Raw genomic sequence first — 27,909 nt, forward strand, 5'->3', positions numbered from 1 at the left:
GCCATCATTCATAACACCTGGAAGTCCAGCTCCATGAGAGAGCTGTGCAGTGTTTCAGCCTCACAGAGCCCTTCAGGACAGGGGCACGTTAGGAAGGTGCACTGGATGCTCAGATGGCAGTGGAATTGCACACCATCCTTCAAAGGTGCTGGAAGGACTTGTGAGAGTGACATGTGCTTTCTCCCCAGTGACGTGTAACCACGGGAACGGGGGCTGCCAGCACACGTGTGACGATGCTGACAACGGGCCAGTCTGTGGGTGTCACCCCAAGTACGTCATGCACGTGGATGGGAAAACCTGCCTGGGTCAGTATGCACTGGGGGGAAGTAGTTTTCTGTGGATGGCCAGCTCCAGGGGGGTGTGGTGGTGCTGTGTGTGCAAGATTAATGCTCCTCATAATGGTATGGCTAGAAAATGTCAAGGAATTCAAAATTAAGGAACCTGATCATGCATGGGTGAGTTGGTTGGGTCCAGAAAAGTTATGCTTCCCTATTTAAGTAGCTACCTAATACTGTTGCAACCTGTAATTATCACTGGTCCCCCTGAAACAGGAGGCCTGCCACTAACCAAAGCTGGCTTCCTTCCCTCTGGGATAGTTTAGGTTCAGTTTCTCCAGTAGCGTGAACCAGAGAGTGTAAGCAAGGAGTACATCTGTAAAAACTGGGACTCTGAAATCAATTAATGTATAGTTTTGGCAAGGCAGTTATCCAGCAAAGAAAGCACTTAAGATTTATAAACTCTTACAGTCTCTGGAAGAGTTTGTTGTCTGTTGATTGAAATGAAATGCTCAGGCATGACTGGCTGGTCGTTGTAATTAGCCCACGACAGATGATGACAGAGTGCTCCTAACAGAGCAGTTCAGTTCTTTCATCTTGCTGCTGTTCACTACATCTGTAGCACATCTTTTGTTTTGTTAAGGATACTGAAGCAAACATGACTTGTAAGGAAGCCACAAAAGCAAAACATTCTCATGGTTTTGACTGAAGGGTCTTCATGATTTTTATTACTACTTGCTCTTTAAAAAATAATTTATTTCTGTTGGGTCAGACTGTCTCTGATTCAGTGTGTGATGCAGCTGTTTGTGTGTGTTGGATGTCAGATGAGGGTTCTGATCAGGGCACCTTTACTCACTTGCTTTTTTCATGTTCCTTACAGAGAGGGAAGAAGCTGCTGTTGAAGTTTCTGAGGGAAACACCACAGCAGCAGCTGATGTGGACAAGAGAGTGAAGCGACGGTTGCTTATGGGTAAAAGTGCTGATCCAAAATAATTCTGCTGATTGTTGAAACCTTTTAGACTGAAGAATTAGTGTGGGGCTTTTTTGGTTTTTCATGGTAACCTTCAGGCTGAATTCTGCCTGAGATGATCCACTCTCTCTTAAGGAAATAATATTATTCCCTAATGTTCAGACATCCAAATGAATAGCCTTTTTTTCAAAAAGAATGACAGAGGAAGAAAGAAGATGCACTCTGTTCTTCCCTTGGAGGTTGGACACAGCCTGCCAATACTGCATGTGAGATGAGAGCCTGGGAGGGAATAAACCAGTAAAGCTCTCAAAACCTGACAATAAGTAGCATATGCTTGATGCTGCAGAAATTGAGGATACAGAGCTAGAAAGAAAATTTGAAAAAGCAGACATAAAATTACATGCTATGTAAAATTGTTTTTGTCCAGCCAGTGAAAAGGTTGTTAGACTGACTGAGGTGGTAAGACTGAGGATGAATGCCAATGAGTGAGTTATTTCTGTTTGGTTGGATGTGAAGAACAGTGTTTTAGGAGTGCTCCCTAGCAAGGTTTGGTGATATTTAGGCATAGTTTGCATAGCAGGGAGTTAGAGGAACAAACTTTGGCTGGAATGGCACCTGGGTTCCCAGGCTGAGGGAATGCTCAGTGAGGGTGTTGTGCACCCTGACTGGGAGCACGGGTAGTAGGGAAGATGAGTTGGAAGGGATTTAAGAAAACTCATTTAGTAGTGCTGAGTGTAACCAGGTGTCTCATTAGTGGGAAGTGTCAGGGAATCAGCCAGAATCCACTGTGGGCATAAGGAAACTGGCAGTAACAGATTCATCATCAAGGAGCAGGGATTTAAGACACAAATGGAATACCCAGAAGACAGCATTTTGGTTTGTAGAGTTTCCACAAAAAGCCTGGAAACAGCTGAGGCAGGGATTTTGCCAACACATGTATTTAGCAGTTGCTGGTGTGTTCTAGGCTGGATGTTTGATTAGCAGTGTGCTTGGGACTGTGCCTTGTATCCCATGATGTTTCTTGCTGCCATTATAATTTCCCTGGGGAAACCTGAGCTCTGTCTCGTTGCCAGAAACGTGCGCGGTGAACAACGGCGGCTGCGATCGCACCTGTAAGGACACCTCCACCGGAGTCCACTGCAGCTGCCCCGTGGGCTTCACGCTCCAGTTTGATGGCAAGACATGCAAAGGTGGGGTTTATACTCCTGGACACATGTGCCAACACCTATTAGGTGTTAGCAGGTGCTGTAAGATATAAATCCCCAAATGGAGGCAACCCGGTGTCCAGAGGAAAGCCGCTGTGCGCAGTCTCTCCGAAGGAAGGACTGCACCAGGGGTAGAGGCTGTGGTTTCCTTCATGTCAGCTGTATCACGTGCAGAGAATCTCTTCTTCTCTGCCCTCCTGCTCTCCACTTCCACCTCCTGTGCCTCGCTTGCCAGAGGTCAGGTTTGGGAGAGCTAAAACAGCTCTGTTGGCAAGCAGAGGCCAGCACTGGCTGGGGCTGGCAGGTGTGCGGGTGCTCCAGCCCAACAGCCTGCCCTACTAGCCACAGCCAGCTGGGCAACAGGAGAGTTGGTAAGTAAATACCAGTGTGTAAACAGGGATGTGTTTTCTAAATATGCACTGCTCCAAGCAGCTCTAATGAGAGCTCTGGCGAGGAGCAGAGGCACGGTTAGGTTGTATATTATATTGCTTTTCCAGTAATTAGATGTTAAGGCTGTTCTGCTAAGTAAAAATGATGAAATCCTCAGGCCTGAGTCAATTAATATTAGATAAAGGCCTCATTCTAATTGCCATGAAAAGGACGGGGTAGTTCAGGAAGTCTCTGCCTGAGATTTCTGCAGGGCTTACAGAAAGGAAACGGAGAGAATGTTTAAAATACTAAAACCTCTTAGAGAGCCTTGGAGTCAAAGTGTTTCCAAACAGAACTTAGGGTATGGTCTTTTATGAATGCATTACCCAAATGCAACTGACAGGAATACATTAAATGAGAGCAAATAACACTGTCCTGGGGCTGAATGGGCTGGATCATTCTTAAGCGTTGGATCTGATCTTCCTTCCTTAATTTGTGGTAGTCTCACTAGATTTTGTTTCTGGGCTCCTCCAACTGACTGGACGTGACTATTTTCTGAATTTGGCAGTGGGAGTAGGTTGAGTGCTGAAGCTCTGTGTTAATTTGCTGAAGCCTTCTTTTTTTTTTTTTTCTGTGTTTTTTTTTTTTTTTTTTTTTTTTGTGGTTTTTTTGGTTTTTTTTTTTTTTTTGTTACAGATATTGATGAATGCCAGTCCAATAATGGAGGCTGTGATCATTTCTGTAAAAACACTGTTGGCAGTTTTGATTGCAGCTGCAGAAAAGGATTTAAATTATTAACAGATGAGAAGTCCTGTCAAGGTATGTGCACTGGAGAGACAATGGTACAACAAAAGTAGGACAAATCAACGTGGCTTGGACATCTACTACAATGATGAAGTGATAATGGACTCCAGAATCATTTCCATTCCTCAGTGTGGATTTTTTTTTTCTTCTGAAACAGTTGTTGAGTTAATATAGTTTGCTTGATGCTATTGTAGGAGATAAGTTTAATGGCACAGTGAGCTATTATCTGGAAGGGACAGAGATAGCATCATATTAAAAAAGCTCTCTACGAGGTTAATGCTTTGCCTCGCCTTGATGATCTTGAAATAATTTACAGGGAAAATTAGGCAATATCTCTCTCTCCATCTTTCTGACTGATTCACCATTGCAGTGAAACTATTACTTCTTAAAAGGATATTTAGTTGCCATGAGCTCATTATTAAAGGAAAAAGATACAATGTGATCTATGAAATTATAAGTCTGTAGACAGACTGGAATCTCTGTTCCCTAAAACATCATGGAGCATTTGCTTTTGAGGATGACATGGATTTCTCCTGTGAGACCTACCAAGCATATTTGCTTTGCTCTATAGTGGTTTGTACATATAGATTTAGCAATTCTATTTAAGCTGCTTAAATGCACAAAAAAATGTGAAGATCAAAATGGTCTGTGGTTGTGGAAAAGCAACAGGATGGAACAATGTCAATTCAGTCAGCCAAATGGTGAATTATGTGATTTCCTAGGCAACCAGATGACATTAAAGGTGAATTTCAGAAAACTGAACTGATCAAGAGAAAGTAATTTTCACCTGGGTTTTTTTGTGCATTCTTATCCTTTATAAATAGGCAAAGAAGGACAACTATTTATATGGAAAAAAACTTACTGTATAAGCATCTGATTTTCAAGATAGTTTGGGGTTTTATTTAAATGAAATTTGCTTATGAATGTATCTTAAAGACTTGCATCTCCCTTTTGCCCCGTCATGTCTGTTGCTTTGCCTAGACTGTTTCAAAAGTGATATCATGCTGTGTGCCCAAGAAAAAAGACTGATGAAAAGTGCTAGTGAAGTTGATGTGAATTGTTTTTGTGTCTCGCAACATTCTTACCTGGCATGCAAAATGTACTAGCACAGAAATTTTGGGTACTTTTGGCAGTATAATGAATGTTCATTCTCAGAGAACACTGTGATTTTCAGCAGATGTAAATCAGATGCTGTATATTCAAACAGAGCTTCATTTAGGGAGGAAAAAACAAAGGCAATATTTTCCTTCATTGGCTTAATTTCTATGTAGAGTAATCCTAATGAAATAAGAGTTTTGTCAGCAGTTTTCTTCTCCCATAGAAGAGAAATAATTTGATTTAAACATAATTGTAAAAATGTAACTCCAGTTTTTGCACTTGCCAAGGAAAAGCTTGTTTGGCAAACCGAGCATTCTTTTAAAAACTGCCATTTCATTATGTTACGTTATGTGCTTTGAAAGAATCTGCCTGGCTCACATAAATCTGCACATCCCTGCAGTTGCTGAGCTCTGTTGGCTCCTCAGGGCTCCCTGGCCAGCCTGAGAGGTGCTGACGCCTCCCTTTAAACCTTGCAGACGTTGATGAGTGCTCCTTCGAGCGGGCGTGCGACCACACGTGCATCAACCACCCCGGCACCTTCGAGTGCACTTGTAACAAGGGATATGCCCTGTACGGCTTCACCCACTGTGCAGGTGAGTTACAGACACACCACAGCCCCTGGGACAGAGGCAGGTTCCCACTGTCCCTGCAGGACACAACCTGATGCAGACCCAGGTGGCCTACAGAGTAGATTTTACCCTTTGCTGTGATAATGAGACACAAAAGGAGAAACGGGTCCTGCTTCTTCCTGTCTTTGCTCGAGTGATTTTGCCTTTACACCCTGCATGCAAAAGGGACCTGTAACTATCAGGAGAAACTGATGGGTTTTGTGCTTGGATCTGAAGTCCATAATTCAATACAATTTCCACGTGCAGAAGAGTAATTGACTTCAGTGAAAAGTCAGTGGAGTAGGGCTTGAAGAACAGGAAGCTCTGAATGACTCTGAAAATTACGGTTCTGCAGGTGCACGTGTCAGATCCTCGTGTGATGTAGGTTGGAATTTAGCTGATGTAGTGCCACTTTACAGTGGCCAGGATTAATACTCTTAAATTTTTATGTCTTTCCTACAAGGAACGTTGTTCACAGAAGCTCGACATGTGACAAATTCCCAGAATTAACATGAGGAAACATGAATGACTGGGACACTAAATGGAATCGAGCTTGTTTTATATAAGCTTTAGGCAAGACCTTACTGAGTCCAAAGTTTACTTAATTCTGAGTAAGACCTGTTTATTTCTGAGGCAGAATGAGCACAGTTGGAGATAACAATTCTGAAATCTCTGTGTGCCTGTCTATTCTATCCTCTTCCTCTAGAAATTCTGCAAATAAGATCACAGGGCTACAACATCACTGTGTTTTGTCCTGGTAAACATGGGAACTTTGCTGGATAAGGAGTAACACTGTCATGTGCTCTACTTAGTAAAAGAAGACTTCTGATTAATTCCTCTGCATCAATTCAATTTATTTTGGCTACCAGTGAGGAAAGGGAACTGTAATCTTGCTTTTGGCTGCTAATTGGCCTTTTCTTGTCATACCCCCGTGCAGAAGATGTTAATTAATCCTCATACCACAGTAAGTCCCTCATTGACTGGCAATCACAGGCTGGTCAGAGCTGATAGGACACTGAGAATACACCTTCTGACCTCTGAGGAAGATGTCAGTAAGTGTTGGAGATGAGAGGTTGGAATCCTAAAAAAAGGTCAATGAAAATCAAAGATTTGTGGTATTTTAGATAGCAGTACCAGTTTTACGTCTTTCTCCATTATTCCTCTGCTGCTCATTCCTACCCCTGCTGTCTCAGTACTGTTAAAAGCACATTTCCCCCCCAAATCAGACTGGTTTTGTAATGTTTTCACAGTGTTCTCTAACAAATTGTTTTTTAGAGGGTGTCTAGTCTGGGGACAGCAGTGATAAGAACTTACTAGCATTGAGATAAGTGTGTGTGGAAGTAGGTACCCTCAGATGCACAAATTTTATGGGACTTTCAACAGGTTTCTTGATGGCAGCTTTCTGGGTTTGTGTACAATTGCCATAAAGCTCTGGGGGTGAAGTGAAGCCCTCCTCAGGGTGGATCTGAGCAGCAGAGACAGAGACCTTTGCATTTTCCTTTGTTGAAATTCATGAGATTCCTATTGACCCATTTCTCCAGGCAGTCAAGGTCCCTCTGAATAGTGGCACAACCATCTGGTGCATCAGCCACTCCTCCCAGTTTTGTCTCATCTGTGGCCTTGCTGTGGGTGAACTCTTGTCCCACCATCCAGGTTTAATGAAGAGGATAAATAGAATTGGCCCCAGTGCTGACCCCTGGGATGCAGCCCTGCTGAATGGTGCATTCTGCATCAGCATGCAAGCTTGCACCAGAGGCAGCATGTGTTGTGTTGTCAGTAATTTCTCCTCCTGTTGGCATTTACTGGGTGGGACAAGGCTCCAAAATTGGATAATTGGCCAAAAGAGACAAGGGGGACACAGTGGTGGTGTTTGCCCACAGAGCCAAAGTGTTCCACAGTAGTTCCATCTATCAGAGCACTTTAGAGCATTGTTCAGTATGAATCCTGCCCTGTTCTCTGTTTTTATTTAAAATTAGAAATATTAATTAACCAGACACAGTGCAACACAGATTTGACTTGATCTGCTTTTCTTGGAGTTTATTTGTTATCATGTTGCTGAGGCTGGATATTGTTTAATTATGAGCCACCAGTATTTGGTCTGCTTTGGCATTTATCAAGGGATTTCCATGAAGACAAACTATTTCAAGGTGGGTGTCCAGGTAGCATCCCTGAAGTCTTTTCAAGACCCTACTGAGCAGTATTTGTGTCCACATTTACCTAGTGGAGTTGGAGTGCATAACTTTGGGAAGAGCAACTTTTAAAAAAAGTATCTTTACCTTTCCTCTGCAGACATTAATGAATGTAGCATCAACAATGGTGGTTGCCAGCAGCTGTGTGTGAACACGCTGGGAGATTATGAATGCCTGTGTCAGTCTAACTACAAGCTACACTGGAACAAAAAGGACTGTGTTGGTAAGGTGTCTAATAAATACATTTCTACTCCTGATGTGTCTGGTGGGCCATATGGTTACAGTCACATTTGATGGTCTGTCCAGTTAAGTGGTATGAGTCATTGTTCCTGGTATTCTGCTTTAATTTTTAGCAAGGCATGATGGTAGTGATGTTGAAACTCATAAAAACAAACAGCAAACCAATCCCAAAAACAGGAGATACTTTGAGGGATTTTGATGCTTTATTTCCTGTGCTTTTATCTAGCTCATTCTTCTATTTTCTTTTGTTCCTCTGCATGAGAAGGCTTGCTCATGATAAAGGAAGTTACTTTTGTGATGTGATCTCCCAGTGATTTTATTTGGCTTTATTTTTCTCTCTAAACAGCATATTAATTGCATGGGTGCTCTCAGGTACTGGCTACAAAAGCAGCTGCATGCTGATTTATTGGTAGGCTGAAGGTAAATGTTTTAATTCTGTGAGTGTTTGTTTTATCCTATCTAGAGACAAAAGATCCCTTGTCTGATAATGTGTCACCCAAGGTATTGCTGCACTGCATTAAGAGTGGTGGGAGTGATAGATGCTTTCTGAGCTGCTCTCCAGATGTCCAGGTGTTCTCTGGTAAGTCAGAGCTAACAGAACTGAGCACGTCATTTTGTACAGAGGGTGAGGGTGGCCAACCTCCTCACTGTCAAGAAAACCCCAAGAAGCAGTCAATAAACAGGGATCTTTCCTCTTTCACTGCAGATAATAAAGAGCTATATCCCTGACAGTGTCCAGGAAAGCCCCTCTTTCCTTGCCTTTTATAACCACTCTACCCTCAGATTCTCTTCTCACAACAAGTCTCTTTTTGAAGATGGGGAGGACAGGGAAGAATTCTCTGTGCTCCCTGGGCCATTCCTTAATTGGCCCTGAGAGGCACTGGTGAATGGGGCAAAGGCATTCCAGCCCTGCGTGGGGTCTGGGATTTTGCCCACACAGCCCCTCCATCCCACAGGACTCAGCTGCTGCTTATGGGACTGGTGCTCTTTCTCTTCCTGAATCCTTTGAATGGCTTAGGAAGAGACAAGCTCTGATGTGGAGTATTGTATGAGCAACATTGTGTGTGGATGGCAATCGACAAATTTAAAATGTGTTATGTTACAGGAGTCCTCAGTGTGTGCACTGTGCCTTGTGTCTTTACTGTCTGTCTGTCTGTTAGGAACACAAGATGCCTACACCCTCACCTGTGGCAGGTCCTCTCAGCTTAAGAAAAAGCAGCAAAATGCAAACGCTTCCAGCTGGCTGGGTAATCACCACATTTACTGTTACATAGTTTGGCTGATTTATTTTCATTGATAACTGTGAAACAAAGGTATTTCTGTTGACTTTCCCCCCCCCCCCTTATAATCCATGTTTTTTTTTCTTCCTTCCTCGTGATTGTAGTTCATGATTACTGCAGAAAATTCCCCTTATGCTGCTTCATCAGCATAATTCAAACTGAGAGTTGAAAATAAAGATCAGTAGTGAAATAAACACTTAGGCCAGGAATTATATCTCCTTTTGGTCATCCAAACCTGGACAGTGTGGGCAACATACAATGTGTTTAGGTAGAGCTGTTGGATAGTAACATTTAGAATGCATTTACAGCCATAGACATAAACTACTTTCTGAAATGATTTGGAGTATCTCCTTTGATTTCAGCTCACCCTTATTCACTTCACCCAATAGTAGATCTGGTCTTGATCTCCTATGTCTACCTCTCTCTTTTTTCCCCTAATAAAATGTACTACACATCATTCTAATTCCAATTATGAACCAGCTTCACAGCAGGAGGGTTCTGACATCTCATTAGGTTTTCTATGATGATCACTTCATATCAGCATATTTTTTTTGTTGTCACCACTGTGACACCACTGTGGTGTGATATTAGGGCTATCTCAATTTTCTACTCCCTTTTTTAAAATATCATGTTTCATTGTTTCTTCCTGAAGATGCTTCAGCCATCAAGATAAGCGTAACCTTTAAATTAAATGAAGGAAAATGTAGTTTGAGAAAGACTGAGATGTTTCAAGAAGGTCTGGAGCAGATGATACCAGGTATGAATATAAAAATGCAGGTAAGCAGGGGCTAAGTGCTTCCCAGAGATGAAGTACACCGCAAGCAAAGCATAGAGGACTGAAGGCTTTCTGTTCTTCACTTTTTCCTGCTTGGCCATGACTCTTGCAACAGATCCCAGGATTTCAGATCCCAGGATTTCCTTGTGGCATCCTCAGTCTTGCTAGGAAAGCCCTTATCCTCTTTTTGTTTATAATACTGCTAATAAATTCTCAGTAAAATCAACCATTCTTTTTGTTAATTTGATTCCTTCCTTTCCTTCCTCTTTTTATCTTTCTCTTCTTTCCTTTCTCACCTGCTCCTTACTGTCTGGTGCCTTGTTGAAAAATCTGACCTTTTATGCTGACTCTATTGTCCTAGGGTTATTCCTCTTGTCTCTTGTCTTCCTTTCATACTTCAGCAGCCCCAGATGGATGCAGTGAGGTCAGCTCTTCCATCTGTTCCAAAGCAGAAAGAATAGCCTGGGAATTTACAAAGTCAGCAGAAAATGAGGAGGAGTACTTTAAAAAAAAAAAAAAAAAAGAAAAAGAAAAAATGGGGAAAGGAGTCATTAAACAATATGATGAATCAGTGTGTCTGATTGTTTGTCCTTAGCAGAGTAACAGTGAGGAACTGCGCTGAATGCTCAGTGACAAGTTATGTACTCCAGAACCAGAGCTTATTCTGGGTGTTCCCTTTACCTAAACCTTATTTCCTCATTGAAGCCATGGGAATGGTCATGACTCTGTGTGAGGGTGCACCAGGTGAGGGACTGGCCAAACTGTTCTTTTACTGGCACGTGGAGGTGATGGTTTGCTGCTCTTTAACTCTTCATGATGACCCATGTGCTGAGCACCGGTGAACATTCAATAACAGACCTGGCCAAGCTTTTGCTTCCTTTGATTTTGTTCATACAGAGAGACAAAATTCAGTAATGGAGAGCTTCCACTATGTAAACCTAACATGCGGCTCTGGCAAGAAAGTTCATGGAGCCCTCAGTAGACTGGCAGCGACTAGAGAGATTTTTATCACTGCGGACTTTGAGCTTGAAACGAGCCGGAAGGAGGTGACAGGTTGGTTGGAAAATAATTCCAGGTGCGCCTTGAAGCTTCTTGCCATTTGCTCCTTAATTTCTGTATTTTTTCACTTCTGTCTGTATGCAAAATGATGGTGAAAAGTATCTCCTGTTTTGAATATTAATCTTACTGCTTCAGAAAGTGTGAGGGATGGGGATAGCTCCAAAGAAAGAGCTGCCCAGTGTATTTGTCCTTGAGGATTTCAGACTTGTTCCCAGAAGCTGCTTTCTCAGTGATTTGAGTTGGTTGGTGTCTGGAATTGGGTGGGATGTTGTACATGGTCACTCAGGGCAGCTTTCACCCCTGATGCTTTTCAGACACGTGCGACGTGCGCTGTGCCCGCAAGAAGACGGAGAAGCGGTTCCGGAAAACCATCCGCACCTTGCGGAAGACGGTCAGCAGGGACCAGTTCCGCATCCGCCTCTCTGGCACGGACCACGAGGTGGCCAGAAAGGCTCTCAAGCCCTCGGAGCCACAGCAGTCCTGTGGTGTGGGACAGCTGCACCCGGGGGTCAGATGTGGTGAGTTATGAGGGAGCTGGGGATGGAGAACCTCGTGTGTTTCGCTGCTTTGCTCAGGCCTGGAGCTCGGAGGGATTGGGGTTCGCCTGTCCAGGAGAGAGCAGGGCTGGGTGTGCAGAAGTGGGGGTGCTGCTAGTGCTGCTGGAATCCTCTCTGTGAATTTACTGTTGGCAATTGATGTGTTACAGAGTAGAGCAAGGGCTCGCAGCTCTGCACTACAGCTGATGCACAGCCTGCAGTGAGCTCGAAGGTGGAAATCCTGGGAATAAATAACATCAGGCACCAATGGCCTTGACATCACCAACGTTACTTTTAAGACTACATTTAATATATTTCAGTAATTCAGTAATAATTTAGTAATGCTGTGTTCCTGAGCTTGTGCACAGCTCACCTCTCCCTCATCCCAAGGAAAAGGCTGCTCAGAATTTGATACAGCCACATTCACTTTGCTGACTAAGCTCAGAGAATCTTCATGGCAGAGTTATAAATTCATGGAGATTTTATAGGCCATCACTGAGAAAAGTCTTAATTATCATGGCACTGGAGGGCACCACCATAATGCAGTCCATAGTAAATGCTTCCAAAGCACAAAAGTTAAGGAGAAGGGTCGGATGTTACATCTTAACAGAGGCCTAACAACCATGACAGCTAATTCAAGCTGCACGGGGTAGGCAATGTGTAGGTGGATTGTGAATCAGCAAGCCTTTAAAATGCTTGTCACATTGAATTTGTATGTCTTCCACCAGCAGCATTTGGCCTAAGAATAGATTTTCCAATCCAGTTTTGCTAACTCTAGAAAAACTTGGATTCGTAGAACAGACAAATCGTTTAAAACATCTGTGCAAGCAAGCAGGGAATTACTCAGGAAATCTTGGAAAAAGCTGTAAGAGTTCTTTTTTTTTTTTTTTCTTGGAACATTGCAATAAATCTGAAAAATTCTGGAAAGTTCACCAAGATGAGTTTACAAGGATATTTTCAAGCTATTTTGTTGGATGCTAGAGGAAGGCTTTGAAAAAATCTGTCATTCCAATTGTACAGAGCACAGTATGACTCTGAAGATATTTGTGATTTCATCTGGAAAAAACATCGATGAGTAAGCTAAAAATGTTGCAGGTGGAGAAGGCAATGTGAGTTACAATTAGAAATTGGAAGAGGGAATAAACACAATTTTTTTTAGGTAGCTGCAGAATCAGTTTAGTGTTGCAGCACAAACGAGAAGCATACGTGGCATTTCTGTGCTAGTTCAGAGAGAAAAGGGAATTTTGGGCAATGCCTGCCCAGAAAGCTCTTTGGTGGGGTGAGCACATACAGCCTGCCCATGGCTAAAACAGAGTCACTGAGCATTGTTTGAAGAACAATTTGTAGAAGTCAGGCCTCTTCTGGTGCTGAATTGGTGCCACAGTTTGTTCTGGACACCCTAACAGGTGCTGCTGTCAGCAGTGGAATGGCCCTGTGTGTCTCACGCCTCATGGTTTGATTTCCTCGTGCTAACAAGGTGCAATCACTAAATGAACCTTCCTTTCTTCAGCTGAATTACTCAGACCATATCCTTGTGGAGATTTGCTGAGATCAAACAGGAGGTGAAACTCGCACCGCAGCCTTTCCCTTACACGGATGTTAAGGGCTCTCTCCCTGCACTTGTTCCCCTGTTTATTTTCATTAAATGCCCAGAAAGTTAGTATCTTTGAAACCTCCCTACACCACTTGTCAGGCTGCTGGGAGCTGGGCAGACAGCTCCCTGTTGCTGAGAGGACATAAAAGTACCCACAGGGGCAGCGTTGTTAGGGACGCCTCATTTCCTTAGAAAAAGCTGATTGTCCCAGGGTGAATGGTGAAGGTGGGACTGGGGGGCTGCTGCTGCTGCTTGGGCTGCCAGGCAGAAGGGGCTAAGAAACAGGCTGGGGAGAGGAGAATAGAGTGGGAACAGTGTGAAGAAAGGCAAGAAGCTAGTTCAGGGATCTGTGTGGGAGAGGGTGTTGTGGTTTTTGTTCCTTTGTTTTGGTCTGATTGTTTTGCAGAGCTGCTTCTGGACGGGATTGGGGGTCTGCTTACCTAGACATGCTGGTGGTTCTGGGGAGAAAGTGGCTCCACAGCAAGAGATACTGGTCAGCAGATGGTTCAGTGCAGGCATGGATGTGGCCTCTGGACAGCTAAGGACTTTTGCTCAGTCTGGCCAGAGGAGTAGGAAGCAGTGAGGGAACAAAGCGAGTCAAAGGGACTTACAAGTCATCTTTGATGCTGTTACTGAGTAAAATGCAGATTTTAGTTCATTGTTTTCAAATACTTGGAGTATGGCTAGGTTAGATGCAGTTTTGGTCCTCTTGTAGAATTCCCCTGGCACAGCACTGTCTGAAACATTATTTATATTTGAGCAGTGTCAGAGGGAAAGTCCAACTTCTGCTCTAACAACTTTTTTGCTGGATAACTAGCCTGCAATTGCAGCAGCAAGATAAATTTCATTTGGTTTTCACACTTCTGGTGAGGTAGTTCTATCTCTGATTTTCCTGTCTTAACTCCTACGGTCTTGAGTGGGGCACAGTGGAGAAGAAAAGAATTAGGAAGACACCAGGAACAAATTACATGTGGTTTGCAGGGCATTTTATCACTGCTAATATGCTGGATGCTTGCACTTGTGTGCCTGCTGTTCTTTAAACAGCTACTGGTGGTAAAAGGGAATTCACTGCTGATTCCAAGGGATAGTGTGGTTAACTTCAACTTTGCTGTTTATTGTACAGTTCTCTTTGGGATTTTCTGATGCTTTAGAGGCTCAAATGTTGCATTTTCCTACCTTGTTATGTGTGAGTTCTGTATCTATGATGAGCCCATTCAGCATTGGCTCATGTTGGTTAATCCCATGAAGTCCTGAGTATGGCTTCCAGTGAGTAAGGAGCAACCAGTGATAGGTCCATAATAATGGATATCCCATGAAATCCACATAGGAAAATGGAACTGTCATCAACCTTCCCAGAGATCTGGATTCTCTTAGCAGAAGTATGATTTTTCTGCATTGAAGTAGATCTTAAGGTAACAAACATCCATTTTGGAATTGTCAGTGCATCAAGTTGGTGTGTAAACCCTCTGAGCATCCTGGAAATGCTACGTGCTGCCTTGAGAGGAGATTTGTCTTGGGGAGAATGCAGTTTCACTCACTAGCCTGCTTGCAAGTGTTCCTTCTCCAGTATGAGCTTCTGAGAGATTTCACAGTCAAAGACCAACTGTTTAAATACTACCAGTATTTAAAAATACTTTTCAGAAAGTGATTTACCAGAAACCTCTGTATTGAAGGAAAATAAGTTCAAACAACAAGCAATTTAGCTGCTCTTCCACTGCTTAACTCTGTCATACCTTGATCATATCCCCTGGCATCAGAAGCACACCTTGCCTGTTCCATTTGTTTTTTTGTTTGTTTGTTTTTTATTTTGCTTTTTGGGGTTTTAATTTTTTTTTTTTTTGGTGGGCTTTTTGTGTGGATTGTTTTTTTTTTTTTTTGTGTTGGACACACCAATACTTTCAGAGGTGGAAGGAGGCACTGAGAATTACCATTTCCTGAAAAGGATGCAAAAAAGGACATGACAGCATGTTTCAAGTGGGTTTTCCCAAGGAGCTGTCACCTCAGAGAACAGCAGGCATGAGCAGCACTGGCACAGGCAGTGCTCTGATGGAAATGATGAGCAGCTTCATCTTGTGTGGGAGGTGTCAGTGCATTTCCTTGCTCAGCATTCATCAGCTTTGTCCCCTCAGCTGAGAGGATGCAAATAAGATAATAACATTTCATCCAAAATGATGAACCACATCTCAAAGGTTTGTATGTGGTATGATATTGGCATTATAAAAGTATGAGAGAGGTATCTAAAAGGAAAAGCAAAGTGCTGCTTGCCTCTGCAGCCGTTATAATGAATCGTTGTGTTGCATAACTGTTGGGTGGGTTTTTTTTTTGTTTTTTAACAATTTTGTGAAAATCCAAGAAGAAGAAATGAATTTATCAAATGGGGGGAGAGGGTGCTGTTTTTCCTGCTAACCTGCTTGCCCTGAAAATCATAGACTCAAGACATAAATCCTTCGAATGCGTAACCATCTCATGTGACCTAAATGTGTGACCCGCTCAAACACAATAACTGAAAGCATGCCGCTTCAGAATCGATTTGCATCACTTGTTGCTGATTTTCCTTATAAAGTCAAGGGATCATTCTTAAGAAAATGGAGAATTGGTGGATCATGACCTCCTTTATGAGGTTCACCTTCTCAGCCCCTGAGATACTACAGCGCTTGTCTATAGGAGCACATGCTCAAAGGCTAATGTGTTGAAAAGAGGGGAAGAGCCTTTAAATGTCTTTGTAACTGTTAATCCTGGTTCCCTGTGGGCCCCTCTCTTCCCCCCCACCCCCCTTTTCTTCTTGTTTTTGCATCAGAAAAGCTTTCACTTTTTTTTTTCCCCCCTTTAAAACAGCTGCATGAGACTCAAGACCAGGTTTTTAATGGGTATTGAAGATAAACAAAGACAGTGGCTGCAGAAATGAAGTCTACTAGAGGCAATTGGTTCTTTTGTTCATTTGGAGAAAAACAATCAAGTTTCTGAAAAAAAGAGCAAAGCCAGCCAGTGGAATTGTGATTTAATGTCATTATTTGCAGATCTTCAGATCTGGTTTTGACTGGGTATTTCCCACATGCAGTTTCTAATTTTGAGAAATGAAGCTCATAAACTTCTGTACTTGTTTTCTTTAAGCAAACATCTGGAGAAGTTTAAATTCACAGAGGTGTATCTTGTGGATTTTTGGTTTTGTTAATTTTGCTGGGCTTTTTTTAAAAAGAATGTTCATCCTAATTTTATGCACAATACTATGGAGTTTGGTGGGATGATTTCTGTGTTGAAATAACGCCCCTATTATTAATGCTACTATAATTGAATCTAACACTAAATCTTATTTGTTATGCTAAATTGGACCCCTGTGAATGCTGTGAGCTTCTAAACAGGCTTTCCTCATTTCCCCAGCTCTGTGCTCCAGTGGGGCTGGATGAGTGGCCTGATTAGAACATTTCTAGGTGGAAGATGAGGGGGAACTGGGAGAAGTTTACGGGGAATGTGTTTGTGGATTGAGCTGTCTGGACACTTGCACTACTGTGAAAAGCTTGACTTGATGTAGTCATGTGAGGAAACAGATATATTTGTGAGTTTGAGGCATTAAAATGTGGACATGGCATGGAGTAATTCTAATATTTGCATTGAATATTGAGTGCTTGTTAGACTGTAAATAGCAAAATCTGTTTGTGGGTGTACTGACCTGTTTCCTCAAATGCACATGGGATCAATCAAAGCCCTGAAGTGTTTGGTGTGTCTCAGAATTCAGAGCATTTTTCAGCTGGTTTTGAACACCCTGTTATACAGTGCTGCAGTGGTGATAGCTAGTCTTTTTTCTTTCTGTTGTTGCCACCTCTTAGGAAAATCAGAAGGAAATACTTGACTCGAATGGTTCAGATTTAATGGAAAAGTTCTCCTTTGGTCCAGATGGAGGCTCTCAGTGATGTCTGAGGAGGTTTTTTTTTAAGCTTACTTCCACAGTGCAAATTTTCAAAAATTAGGCACTTTGTTAAATAACCCAAGAAGATTTAGATTAACTCAGTTGTATTCTTCAGGGAGGTCCACAATTTTCACAACATGTGGTTTCAAGACAAGAAAGATGCAGATGGTAAAACTGTCAAGAGACATCCGATGGGATAAGTTCTCAAATGCAACATTTCCACATAAGTTGTGGATTTGATTCCTGTCCAGGCAGGTTTCCTTTGAGCTCTACATGTCCTACTGTTCTGCTGGACTCTGAGCAAGTTTAGGAAACCTGAAATACAGTTTTAAGACTGAATTTGTAGGGTCAGTGTTTCTGTTCAAAACACAGACCAGAGACACCCCTTCTCCCAAATGCAAAAAAAAAAAAAAAACCAAACAAACCAAACCAAAAAAATAAACCCATACAAAAAAAAAAAAAACCACCAAACAAAAAAAACAAAAACAAAAAACCCAAAAAAAACCAACAAAAAAACCCCCAAAACACTCTAAAAAACCCCAAACCACCCCAAACTTGACATGTGATTAAAATGAATGGAAAAAGACAAGGTAAGGGGAGAGAGCAAATATTTTCTAGCAAGGCCAATCAGAGCATTGATTACCCATAGATCCATGGAGTTGTATGAGGGAAGGAGATTTGCTCAGGTCTTTCAATTCCTTCCAGGTTTCTAAAGTCAGTAGGCACTTCTCAGGATCACCTTTCCTAACCCTGAATTGTCTTTCCTTGTCGTGGAATTGTAAATAGTGCTCTTTCCTTGCCTTATTAGGAGTGCTGCAATGAAAGCCTGAATTCATTCATGTTTGTGGAAGTGCACAAATTGTACAGAGATGAGTGTTCTGTAGGAATGTTTATAAAATGGAGAAAGGCTTGAAAAGTGTGGGAGCAAATGAATGTGTGTCCTTATGAGGGCAGAAGTGATGTGTGGTGGAAAAAGTTAGAAGCAGGAGCTCAGACTTCCTCACAAGCTTTCATTGATAAGCTACAGAGCATTGCTTAACCTGCTGCACTTTATTTTTAAGCCAAGGAGGAGCACCCAACGATTCCTCTCGGTGTATCAGCCATAAACAAAACTCTTCATCATTGATCGTGACCGGTAGTTAATGCCCTGCTTGTTGTTAGTCATATATCCTGAAATGAAGCCAAGGCCAATTTAACTTCCTAACAAAACAGCTATTCACTGAGTGATTTATTGGAGCTATAAACTAAAACTAACAGTTTATTATCGTAACAGGTCTTAAAAGGACAGAATTTTTCAGCACAGCTGAACAACTGCAACAGTGTTTTGTGCCTTTCCAGAGCAGGGTAATTATTAAATACCGGCCCTGAAGCCAGTTCTTTTGTGAAGAGTTTGGAAACCAGAACTTCTCAAAGATACTCACAAATATTGCTGGGCTTGCTAGATAATACTGAGGTGTGTGATGAAGTAAAATCAGTCAGATTGGGTTGGAGCTGTCTGTGCACCACACAGAATGCAGCAGTCCAGTGCACAGATAATTATTACCCAAGATTATCAGAGGAATGGCAAGAATATTTCTGCTTTAAAAATCTTTGAGGCATAATGTTTGGTTTACTGAATTTGCACAATTGCTTGTTGTACTTGAGTGTCACCAAATGACACAAGGAAAAACGACGCACCACAGCCTTGGTCACGATGAAGAGACTAATTTATTTTTTCTGACTCCAATCTTTTATAGTTCTCAAAAGGTGCCAGTGGATTGGAGAGTGAACGTGCCACCTCTCCAACGACACTGGACAAACTACCTGTACATCAAATTTCTCCGCCTCTATGAAAGAATGCAAAACAATAGGTTATTTACAGAAAGTTGTGTGGGAAAGTTCTCTACAAGAATGTAAACTCAGAAGGCTTTAGAAAACTCTTGATAACCAGGGCGACACTTGAGGTTTTCAGACTATCCAGTAATGCTAATGGTCATTGCTGGATAGTCTGAAATGGTTGTGAAATATGAATATTCAATAATAAGATTAAAGTACTTACAGAAATCTGGAAGTATGTTTTTGGCATCATAGGTTCAGTACTAAATTATTTCATCTGGGAGGAGTTCAAGAGCTGTCTAGCTAGAGTGAGGAGATAATCACTACATAATTGCACTGTACAGAGGAGCAGAGAGCACTGGACAGGCTGAGTGTCCAGTGTGGCCTTGGAACGAAGTGTGAAATCCATTCCAGCTCCCAGAAGAGCTCACTAGCCCCGAAGGCTCTCAGTGTCTGCTTCACAGTGCACATTGGAGGTACAGAGCTCCAGCTGTTGCCAGCATCCATTTCTGGAGCCCCATTTCCAGCTGCCCCAGTAAAGCAGAGCAGTTTCCCTGTGGGGCTGTGTGTCCTGTGCAGGCTCACTAACACTCCTTCATCTCTAATGTGTGTTCTCCCTCTCCTAGATCAGTGCTCCCCTGGTGAATATTCTCCTGATGGCTTCAAGCCTTGTCTGCCATGTCCCCTTGGAACTTACCAGCCTGAGGCTGGGAGAGTGTCCTGTTTTCCCTGTGGAGGAGGTCTAACAACGAGGCACAGCGGGGCATCCTTGTTTCAGGACTGTGAGACCAAAGGTGAGGCCAGGATTTGTCTGATGAACTGCACTGATCTGAGGCAAAAGGAAATGCTGCTGCTCAAGTGGGGCATTCAGAAAGGTTCTTTCTCCTTCTAAGGATCAGTCCTTCCAGGAGTCTCATAGCAGATTGGCCTGGCCAGGCTGCGAGGAAATTCAGTAAAACCTCAATTCTTTCTAAAACTGATTACCAAAAGCATGGGTAAAAGAAAATTGCTTATATAAATCACTAGAGGAGAAAGTCTTTAACAGAAAATCTACTGCTGCAGAGCAGAAATAAGGGATAGAAATAAGATCCTGATCCAAACATTTGGTAGTGGTTTGGATTAAGAGATCTCTCTCATTTCATTTAAGATATGTTTGAGAATTACAACATATTGTAAGAATTTAGCAGTGTCATTGAAGAATTAATATTACTGGTAGTAGTGTGTTATCTAATAGTTTCCTTCAGTGTAGAATCACTGAACCCACAAATACTGCCTTTTCATACTTAATTTTGTGAAATTGAAGTATTAAAAAACAATGTTAAAACTCTGGATCAAGATAAGAGGAGCTGATTTCAGTTTTATTTAACATAAACAAAAACAAGTCTATAAATGAGGTTCAGTTTTCAAATTGGAGTGGAGATTAAAGGAATTCTTTCTATTAACTGGAATGAAGAGCTCAGGAATTTGCATGTGGAAGAGGCCACATGAGACATGGAATCACAGATGCAAGAACTATTTGGAGCTTATCTGAAGCATTTGGATTGTGGCAGCATGTAGGGAAGGACTCCTGGCTGAGCTAGCTTCCAAAACTCAGCAAGAATTATTTGGGAGTAAGCAGAGCTTAAAATGAATAGAAAAAAAGGGACTGAGCAGCATGGAAAACTACATTTGATAGTAGCTGTTTTCAACTTGCACAAAATAACCTGATAAACTGAAATTGTTTTGTTACCCTCATAGTTTATTACTGTGGTTTTATTGCTGCTTTCACACAGAAGCACTCTACGGTGTTGCATTTGGGAATTTTGAACTTGCACAGAATGACCTGATGATCTAAAATTTGCTTAATTACCTCTTTTTTGTTACCCCCGCAGTTTACTAATAGGCTATTTCAGTTTCTGAGATTACACTAGGTCTTACACAAATGTATAAAAGCATATTCTAGTAGGCTACTGCCACTTTTAAACCATGATTATTTAATTACTGTCCAGTTCAGTGTTCTCCTGGCCATTTTTACAACACCACAACTCACCGATGTATTCGCTGTGCAATTGGGACATACCAGCCTGAGTTTGGACAAAATTACTGCATTTCCTGCCCTGGAAACACCACTACTGATTTTGATGGGTCAACAAACATAACACAGTGCAAAAGTAAGTACAGCAAGATGGTTTTGATGCTCTCTTACAAATAAAAAGACTGGGCCATTAATGTTTGGAGTGGCCCTAAGGGCAAAATTTAGCTTTGCTCCGGGAGCTGGAGAGAAGGCAGAGGTTGCTTCTCTTTTGCTGCCTGCATCTCACCCCACATGGCTCACTGAGGTCTGTGAGAGACCATTTCTGCAGGCTGGTTCCATCATCCTTGTCAAGCTAAGTGATGACTGTGTTTTGCCAGCTGGTGCTGGGTTGCTCGGGGTCTTGCTATTAAATCTTTTATCTCTTGATACAGCAGAGTTTGTGTCCTCAGCACCCTGATTTGTTCCCTCCTATTAAGAGGAATGGAAGCTGGCTCACAAAACTTAATAGCTCTAGTAACCATACCTTGTTAATAACAACCTTTGAAAGAGTCCATTACAAAGGAAGCCACTGCTCTGGATTTATGGTAGCTGTGGTGTGGGAAACTGAGGGTAAATTAAAGAAGGAGAATGGAGGGCAGAGAGGTGACTGCTCAGAACCACCTCTGGAGTGCCCACATACACACAGACACGTGTAAACACACCTGCACAGAAATGTGAGAGGCTGGCAAAGAGAGCTGTACCTGCAGCAGATGCAAACAGGGAAATGTGTGTCTGTCACCCGTGCAGCTGAGGTGAGTGCAGGAGAGCTGTAGGGTGGCCTCTCTTTGCCTTGTCCTGCATAGCGCGTTCCTTTCCCAGACAGGCAGTGTGGAGGGGAACTGGGAGATTACACTGGATATATCGAATCACCCAACTATCCTGGGGACTACCCTGCAAACACTGAGTGCACTTGGAACATCAACCCACCGCCGAAGCGCCGCATCCTGATCGTGGTCCCAGAAATATTCCTGCCCATAGAAGACGAGTGTGGAGACTACCTGGTGATGAGAAAAAGCTGTGAGTCTGAAACACCCACTGGGGCACAGCTCCACGGGCAACACAGGGTTCTTACAGGCATTGCTGTTTGCAGAAACTGAATGTAGCCTGCCTGGCCTCTACTTAAGAGCAGAAATTTTTTTAAGTGGCAAATAAAGAATTCCTATTCGGCAGTGCTGCCCCATAGCTTTCAGTGAAATTCAGAGGGTACAAGGCCATGATGTGTCAGTGAACTGAGAGAAATATTGTTAAGTAGGGGTAGAGGGTTCAAGTTAACCATCATTATGCATTATGCTAAGCAGTTCTAGCCTGGGTTAGGAAAGAGGACATGCTTGCTAATCCTTACAGGTGCCTGATGTGTGGATAAACAACCTCAGTTTCTAGTGTAGGCACGTCCTTCAAACAGTAGACTGTTATTTTAGGAAAAAGGAAAATATTCCCTCACCAAAAAGTCCCTCATTGATGGCTTGCCATCCACTGATGGCCTGCCACATTTTGAGGAGTTTTCTTAACAGCAGCAAGCATTTTTCTCGTGGTAACAGAGAAAACAGCTCTTACAGCTCTTTAGTACGATGCATTGTCACACAACTGCCTGTTGTGCGTTTGCTTTGAAAGCTTCTTCCAACTCGGTGACCACCTACGAGACCTGCCAGACCTACGAGCGCCCCATAGCTTTCACTTCCAGGTCTAAGAAACTGTGGATCCAGTTCAAGTCCAATGAAGGGAACAGTGCCAAAGGATTCCAAGTTCCCTATGTAACCTATGATGGTAAGTGGGTGTGAGCAGCTGGGCTGATGTGGGCTGGCGCAGCTGCAGCAGTGCAGAGCTCCCCTCCCTAAGCAGCAGGGCAGCCCAGTGCTCCCAGCAGTGTCACTAGGAGCTGCTTCCAGTAGCTGTTTCATTTAAACCAAATTTGAGGAATTCTGCAGTGCACTGCAGTCTTTTAAGTGCCACTGTGTGTTCCAAACAAAAAGCTGGGGTTCTGGGCTCTGGCCTGTGAACTACAGAGCTCAGACATAGAGTCTAAGCTTCATGCACTTCCGTGCCTTTCCATTCTCTTCGGGTGGCCCCAGTTAGGAATTAGGTGGAGCCCAAGTACCTGTGTTTATGGTGTTCCTGCTACCGTTTGTGGCCTAGAATCAGGTAGCAAAATATCTATATTGAAAAGAAGCTTGAGGGGAAAGATTTTCACCTCACCCTTGTCAGAATCATGAGGTGTGAAACTGAAGCTGAGGATTTGCACTTCAGCATAAGTGAAGTGATGTTGTATGTTCTGCTCACACTGGATTAATTGTGAGGGAGTCATCCCTGCTGTGGTCTGCAGTTTCACTAGCGGTGGAAAAATAATTTTTCAGGGGAGACCTCTCATTTTGAAGAATTTCAGGTTATGATTGACCAGGGGGGTTACTTTTAAGAAAGCATCCTCTTACATAATCCTTTTATTCCTTCTTCCTGTAGAAAGAAGTCACACCAGGTTGTGGGTGTGTACAGATGGGTCCCTGCAGTTCAGCTGGTTTGAAGCAGGTTACTTGGTTACTGTTTGCACTCCAGTCTTGGGTGCTTTATGATTTCCTTTGCTTTGGACAGATTGATGCTGAGCAGCTCAGCAGAGTACACTGTTCTTATAATAAAAAGAAAAGTGTTAGGAATATTTTCTGACTGCTAATATGAGAGCCAAGTACTACTGGTTCTTCTGAGGGCAGGACTTCCATGTGAGGTATTGAGTATGGAAGTGAAGCTGCAAATTGCTTTCTTGTGCATTCCCCACAGAGGATTACCAAGAGCTAATAGAAGACATTGTTCGGGATGGCAGACTTTATGCATCTGAAAATCATCAAGAAATACTTAAGGTACGTTCCTTCCACTGAACATGTTGGTTTTGATTGGAAATTACATTATTTGGTGCAAGGGAGTTTGCTTCCTGCTGTGCATCAGGTCTGTTCCTTGGTGCACCAGGCATGAGCTGCTGCAGGGAAATGGGGTGAACCAGCAGATCCTGATTGTGCAGAGCAGTGGATAGGGGACCCTTTGCTCAGGGGGACTGAAGGAGGATCAGAGCTTCTAGGGAAACTAATTTATTGGGAAAGCTCCTTGTAGCTTGTAGGTTAGTAAAGGCTTTTCCTCCCTGGGCAAAAGAAATCTCTTTGTGGATTTCGCCGACCTTGCTTAGGGGACTTCCATAGGCAAGTTGAGTGCATGCCTTTGTTTTGCTGGATATTAGCTCAAGTGTGGGGTTGTTTTGTGGTTTGTTTGCTCTTCTTGGATGTATGAGGAGGGAAGAAATTCTGGAGCTGCTAATGTGGAACACCAGTGACTTCCCAGGAGCCTGAAAGTCAGCCTTGTGCTGCTAAGTTTCCAAGCCCCGTAAGCACTTGAAAAGTAAAATGCCCCATAATCTTTTTTGAGTTAGACAGGCATTAAACTTTGGAAATACTAACTATAACTCCTCAGTGGAACTACTATAAAATCTGCTTCCCTTTTCCCAGGACAAGAAGCTGATAAAAGCACTGTTCGACGTGTTGGCTCACCCGCAGAACTACTTCAAGTACACAGCCCAAGAGTCCAGAGAGATGTTCCCAAGATCCTTCATTCGGCTGCTGCGCTCCAAAGTTTCCAGATTTTTGAGGCCTTACAAATAGTTGGCACTGTACTTAAAAGCTGAACCAGCCCTGGGCATGCACAGAGGGGCTGTGGTAGGTGGGGCTGCTCTCTGTGTTTTACACACTGGCAGAGACACTCCAGGGAAGCTCGCCAGCTCCGTTCTTGGCAGAGTTTGGCTTTCTCAGCTAATATAAACATTTTGGTGAACAGAATTTTGATTCCTTTCCAGATAATACCTTTTGGGTACCAAAGGATAACTCACAGGTCCCTGAATTGGAGACTGCCCATGATTTCTGTAACTGAAGGGCGCCAAGCAGAAGTTTGTAGAGCTCTGCCCCGTTGCTTCATCAGCACCTCTAAAAGCTAATGAGGACAGACAGGCTAAGTAGTGTGGTTTGGGATGAACCCTGGGCTGCCATTAATGCATGTTACCTCAACAGAGCTGGGTTCATGTTTGGTCTCACTGTAAGTGAGAACAGGATTGATGACTCTCTTAACATTTGCCACGCAGGAAATTCAGAGCTAAGGTTGACATAGTTTTAATTGAAGCCAGTGAGGCCAAGAACTGCACAAGGTGCACTTTTTCTCTGAACTACATGTGTCATGAAGCAAAGGGTTGAATATCAGCTTGAATGTTCAGGGTCTGGCTCACACAGTGTCCATGCCAGTGACCTATTGGCTTACGTGGAGTGATACCAGAATAAACAGCAATGGAAACCAGGCCCTGACCCACTGGACATTTCCATTTTGGGCTGTCTGCAGCTGTTAGAGCAGATCAGATTCTTTCCTAAATCCCAGTGATGTCCCTGTGCATAGGCCTGGGACAGCAAAAGGCATTTTCCAAGTTGGGTAAAATTCTGCCCTCTGAGCACCTGCAGGTGAACACAGAAGCCCCATTTTAAGTGCAGGCTTTGCATAGGTGATGCTCTTGGTACAACACTGTTTAAAGCTGAATAAGGTTCTGGTATGAGCCTCAGTTGTCATATTCTCTACCTTTTCTGAGCACCTTGCAATGGCCTTGTGGAGCAGAGAAGAGCTGCTTTCCCTGTCTGGCTGGAGAGAAGGAGAGGTACAACGACTCAGCCAGACTGTGGCCACAAAAGTTGTCTATGGCAAATTGTTCCTCAGGATTCCCAGGCTCTGTGTCCTTCTCCTCAGGCTGTGTTTCCTGTTGGAGACAAGACTATTCTGAGAGGGACTGTAAGGAAATCTGTGTTGATCAAAGTGTTGTCTCGGTGCTATTCTGTCCACACCTACATTTCCTCTGGCCATACAATCCATTCTCTGAGTAGTGTACCTTGAGGCCCTTCTGCTTTGAAGGGAGATAGCCACAGTCCCATCCATTTGGGAATGGACTTATGACTTCTGACCTTTGGCCACTGGCCATGCCAAGGGGTTCAGTGGGCATCAAACTCCCTCTCTGTGCCATCTTAGGAGCAGTACTTACATTTCCTGGGTAGCCAGGACCAGTGCTCCCTTTCCCAGGGTGTGGAGTCAGACATGCTGGGTTTCACTGCACTGGCATGTGGTATTTAACTGCTGTGTGTGAATAATACCACATCCCACGGTGTGACAGCAGAAACCCTCACCAGGAGCTGGGCTCTGAATCTCCCCCCTGCACTGTTGGGAGCAAATGGGTGCTCCTGACTCAGCCTTGCTGAGCTGCTGTGCCACGCTGCGTGTGGGGCAAGGACACACCTTGGCCATGGTGTGATGGGGAGCAGAGCCCCTCAGGATGGGGCTGTGGGGTGCTGTGCCCCTCTTGCTGCTGGGGAGGAGTTGCCTCAGCCTGGCCAGAGGTGGGAAATGGTTTGTGCTGCTGCCAGGAGACAGAGCTGTCCCCCCTGCTGCACTGGGGGATGGCCGTGGCAGGGCAGTGAGCGCCCAGTCCAGGAACAGGGCTGCAGCAAGGACAGCGAGGCACAGGAGGAGCTGGCAGAGCAGAGGGGAAGGAACACAGCTCCTCCTGTGTTCCTGGCAGCTGTGCTTCATCCCAAACAGGGTCCCTGCTGCTGCCTCTGGGGGAGAGAGAGGACAGGAACATCTGGCAGAGGGCACGAAGCAGACTGGGGAAAGGGGGATGGCTGAGGAACGCCAAAACAGGAGGAAGGGTGGTGAGAGGCTTTGCTGCATCCGTGCTGAAGTGTGCTGTTGTGCAGAGAGCCCAGGAAGGCATTTCCAGATGGTTTCCCTTTGGCTGCACAGCCCCTAGCCCTGCGCTCTGGAGGCTTCCCATGCCAGAGGCAGTGTGCCAGTGAGCCCCAGCGAGCCACCAGCCACCTCTGTGAGGCACTGGAGCACTCCGGAGTGGCCGAGGTGCTGCAGCCCTGCTCTGGTGGTGGGCACTGTGGGCAGAGGGCCATGGTGTGGCAGCTTCTGGGCCGAGCCCAGCGGAGGGGCTTTGCTGTGGGCTGCACGCTGTGTGCCAGGGGAAAACAGGGCAGCTCTTGCTGTGCTCCCTCCCAGAGAGGCTGCAGGTCTGAGCAGCTCTGCTCTGTGGTGCTGAGGGACACACAGCAGTGATTGGTTTCACCCAGGGCTCGAGGAAGCCAGAGTTGTGAAACATCCCAGTGTTTCTAATGGGTGAAGCTGGGCTCTGTTGCTCTGTGCAGCAGTTACTGATCCGTGCTCCGGGTTTATCACGCCGCACCTCCTCTCCTAGTCCTGCTGTGCCAGCTCTGCACAGCTGCCTGCGAGCCACAGGGATCTCAGCTTTGCTTCTCCTGCCCCACGAGCACAGGCCATTTTCATTGCTGGGAGGAGAGGAGAGTGCACGGCTTGAGGCTGAGGAGAAAACCTGCCCTTTTCTCAGAGAAGAATCCTCATAGTTCCACAGAATCCTCATTGTTCCACAGCCCTGTTTGTTTCCTACTTAAATAGCAAATGACTCAGAAGCACTTCTGTTACCCTTGATCTGACATTATGGATCAAAACTTCCCCTTTTACTGGAATTCCTGTGTGTGCAGTGAAAAGTGAAGAGGGAATTTTTGCTACCTTGAATGCTGGGAGAAGTGATAACTTGCAGAATGTTGTAAACACTTGGCATTGTATCTTCATCGTGATGGTAGTGGCTCTGTAGAAATTCCAGTTTCTACTTTCTGTGTGGTTGTAGACTGATGATGTGTTTTGGCAACAAACGACTCAAAAGTGTTTAACCTTACAAAACAAGATTTAATTTTTGGAATAATGATTAGCGCTAACTGGATGACTCAATGTCACCTATGTGAGATAAACATAAGGATCTTTTTGATGATTGTAAATTAATGTAAAATGTTTCAGACTGTTACTCTTGATAAGAGAAATAAACCAGTGAACTTTTAGCTGCATGAAGTTCTTGGGTAATATTTGTAGTTATCTTTCTGTGCTAAATAATAGTTTTGACAAATTTAATGGTTGTTTAACAAGTTATTGCACATCAGATGCACTTTATCCTGGGAACATCTGCTTACCACAGCATTCTGTTTCATGTGATACATTACTAGCCTGCATCTGTACACATAAAGATACAATTCTTCACTTATTTAATGTTGCACATAAT

General features: G+C 43.7%; 1 protein-coding gene across 2 annotated transcripts in view; it reads left to right on the forward strand.

Moving 5' to 3' along the window:
* Positions 1 to 27,701, forward strand: part of SCUBE2 (signal peptide, CUB domain and EGF like domain containing 2) — a 39,861-nt gene extending 12,160 nt beyond the window's left edge. Inside the window, exons 6-22 of one of the 2 annotated variants that reach the window (XM_053946389.1) lie at positions 189 to 305; positions 1,156 to 1,245; positions 2,319 to 2,435; positions 3,516 to 3,638; positions 5,198 to 5,314; positions 7,619 to 7,741; positions 8,222 to 8,338; positions 8,919 to 9,005; positions 9,691 to 9,795; positions 10,711 to 10,866; positions 11,187 to 11,390; positions 19,348 to 19,515; positions 20,710 to 20,871; positions 21,594 to 21,791; positions 22,386 to 22,538; positions 23,541 to 23,620; positions 24,257 to 27,701. In XM_053946389.1, the coding sequence (XP_053802364.1) occupies positions 189 to 305; positions 1,156 to 1,245; positions 2,319 to 2,435; positions 3,516 to 3,638; positions 5,198 to 5,314; positions 7,619 to 7,741; positions 8,222 to 8,338; positions 8,919 to 9,005; positions 9,691 to 9,795; positions 10,711 to 10,866; positions 11,187 to 11,390; positions 19,348 to 19,515; positions 20,710 to 20,871; positions 21,594 to 21,791; positions 22,386 to 22,538; positions 23,541 to 23,620; positions 24,257 to 24,409 (2,270 nt within the window). In that variant the 3' untranslated portion in view covers positions 24,410 to 27,701. The remainder of the gene's footprint in view (positions 1 to 188; positions 306 to 1,155; positions 1,246 to 2,318; positions 2,436 to 3,515; positions 3,639 to 5,197; positions 5,315 to 7,618; positions 7,742 to 8,221; positions 8,339 to 8,918; positions 9,006 to 9,690; positions 9,796 to 10,710; positions 10,867 to 11,186; positions 11,391 to 19,347; positions 19,516 to 20,709; positions 20,872 to 21,593; positions 21,792 to 22,385; positions 22,539 to 23,540; positions 23,621 to 24,256) is intronic. The other variant, XM_053946388.1, reaches the window with a different exon arrangement.
* The last annotated feature ends 208 nt before the right edge of the window (positions 27,702 to 27,909 follow it).

The sequence above is a fragment of the Vidua chalybeata genome, chromosome 6, assembly GCF_026979565.1.
Source record: "Vidua chalybeata isolate OUT-0048 chromosome 6, bVidCha1 merged haplotype, whole genome shotgun sequence".
NCBI lineage: Eukaryota > Metazoa > Chordata > Aves > Passeriformes > Viduidae > Vidua > Vidua chalybeata.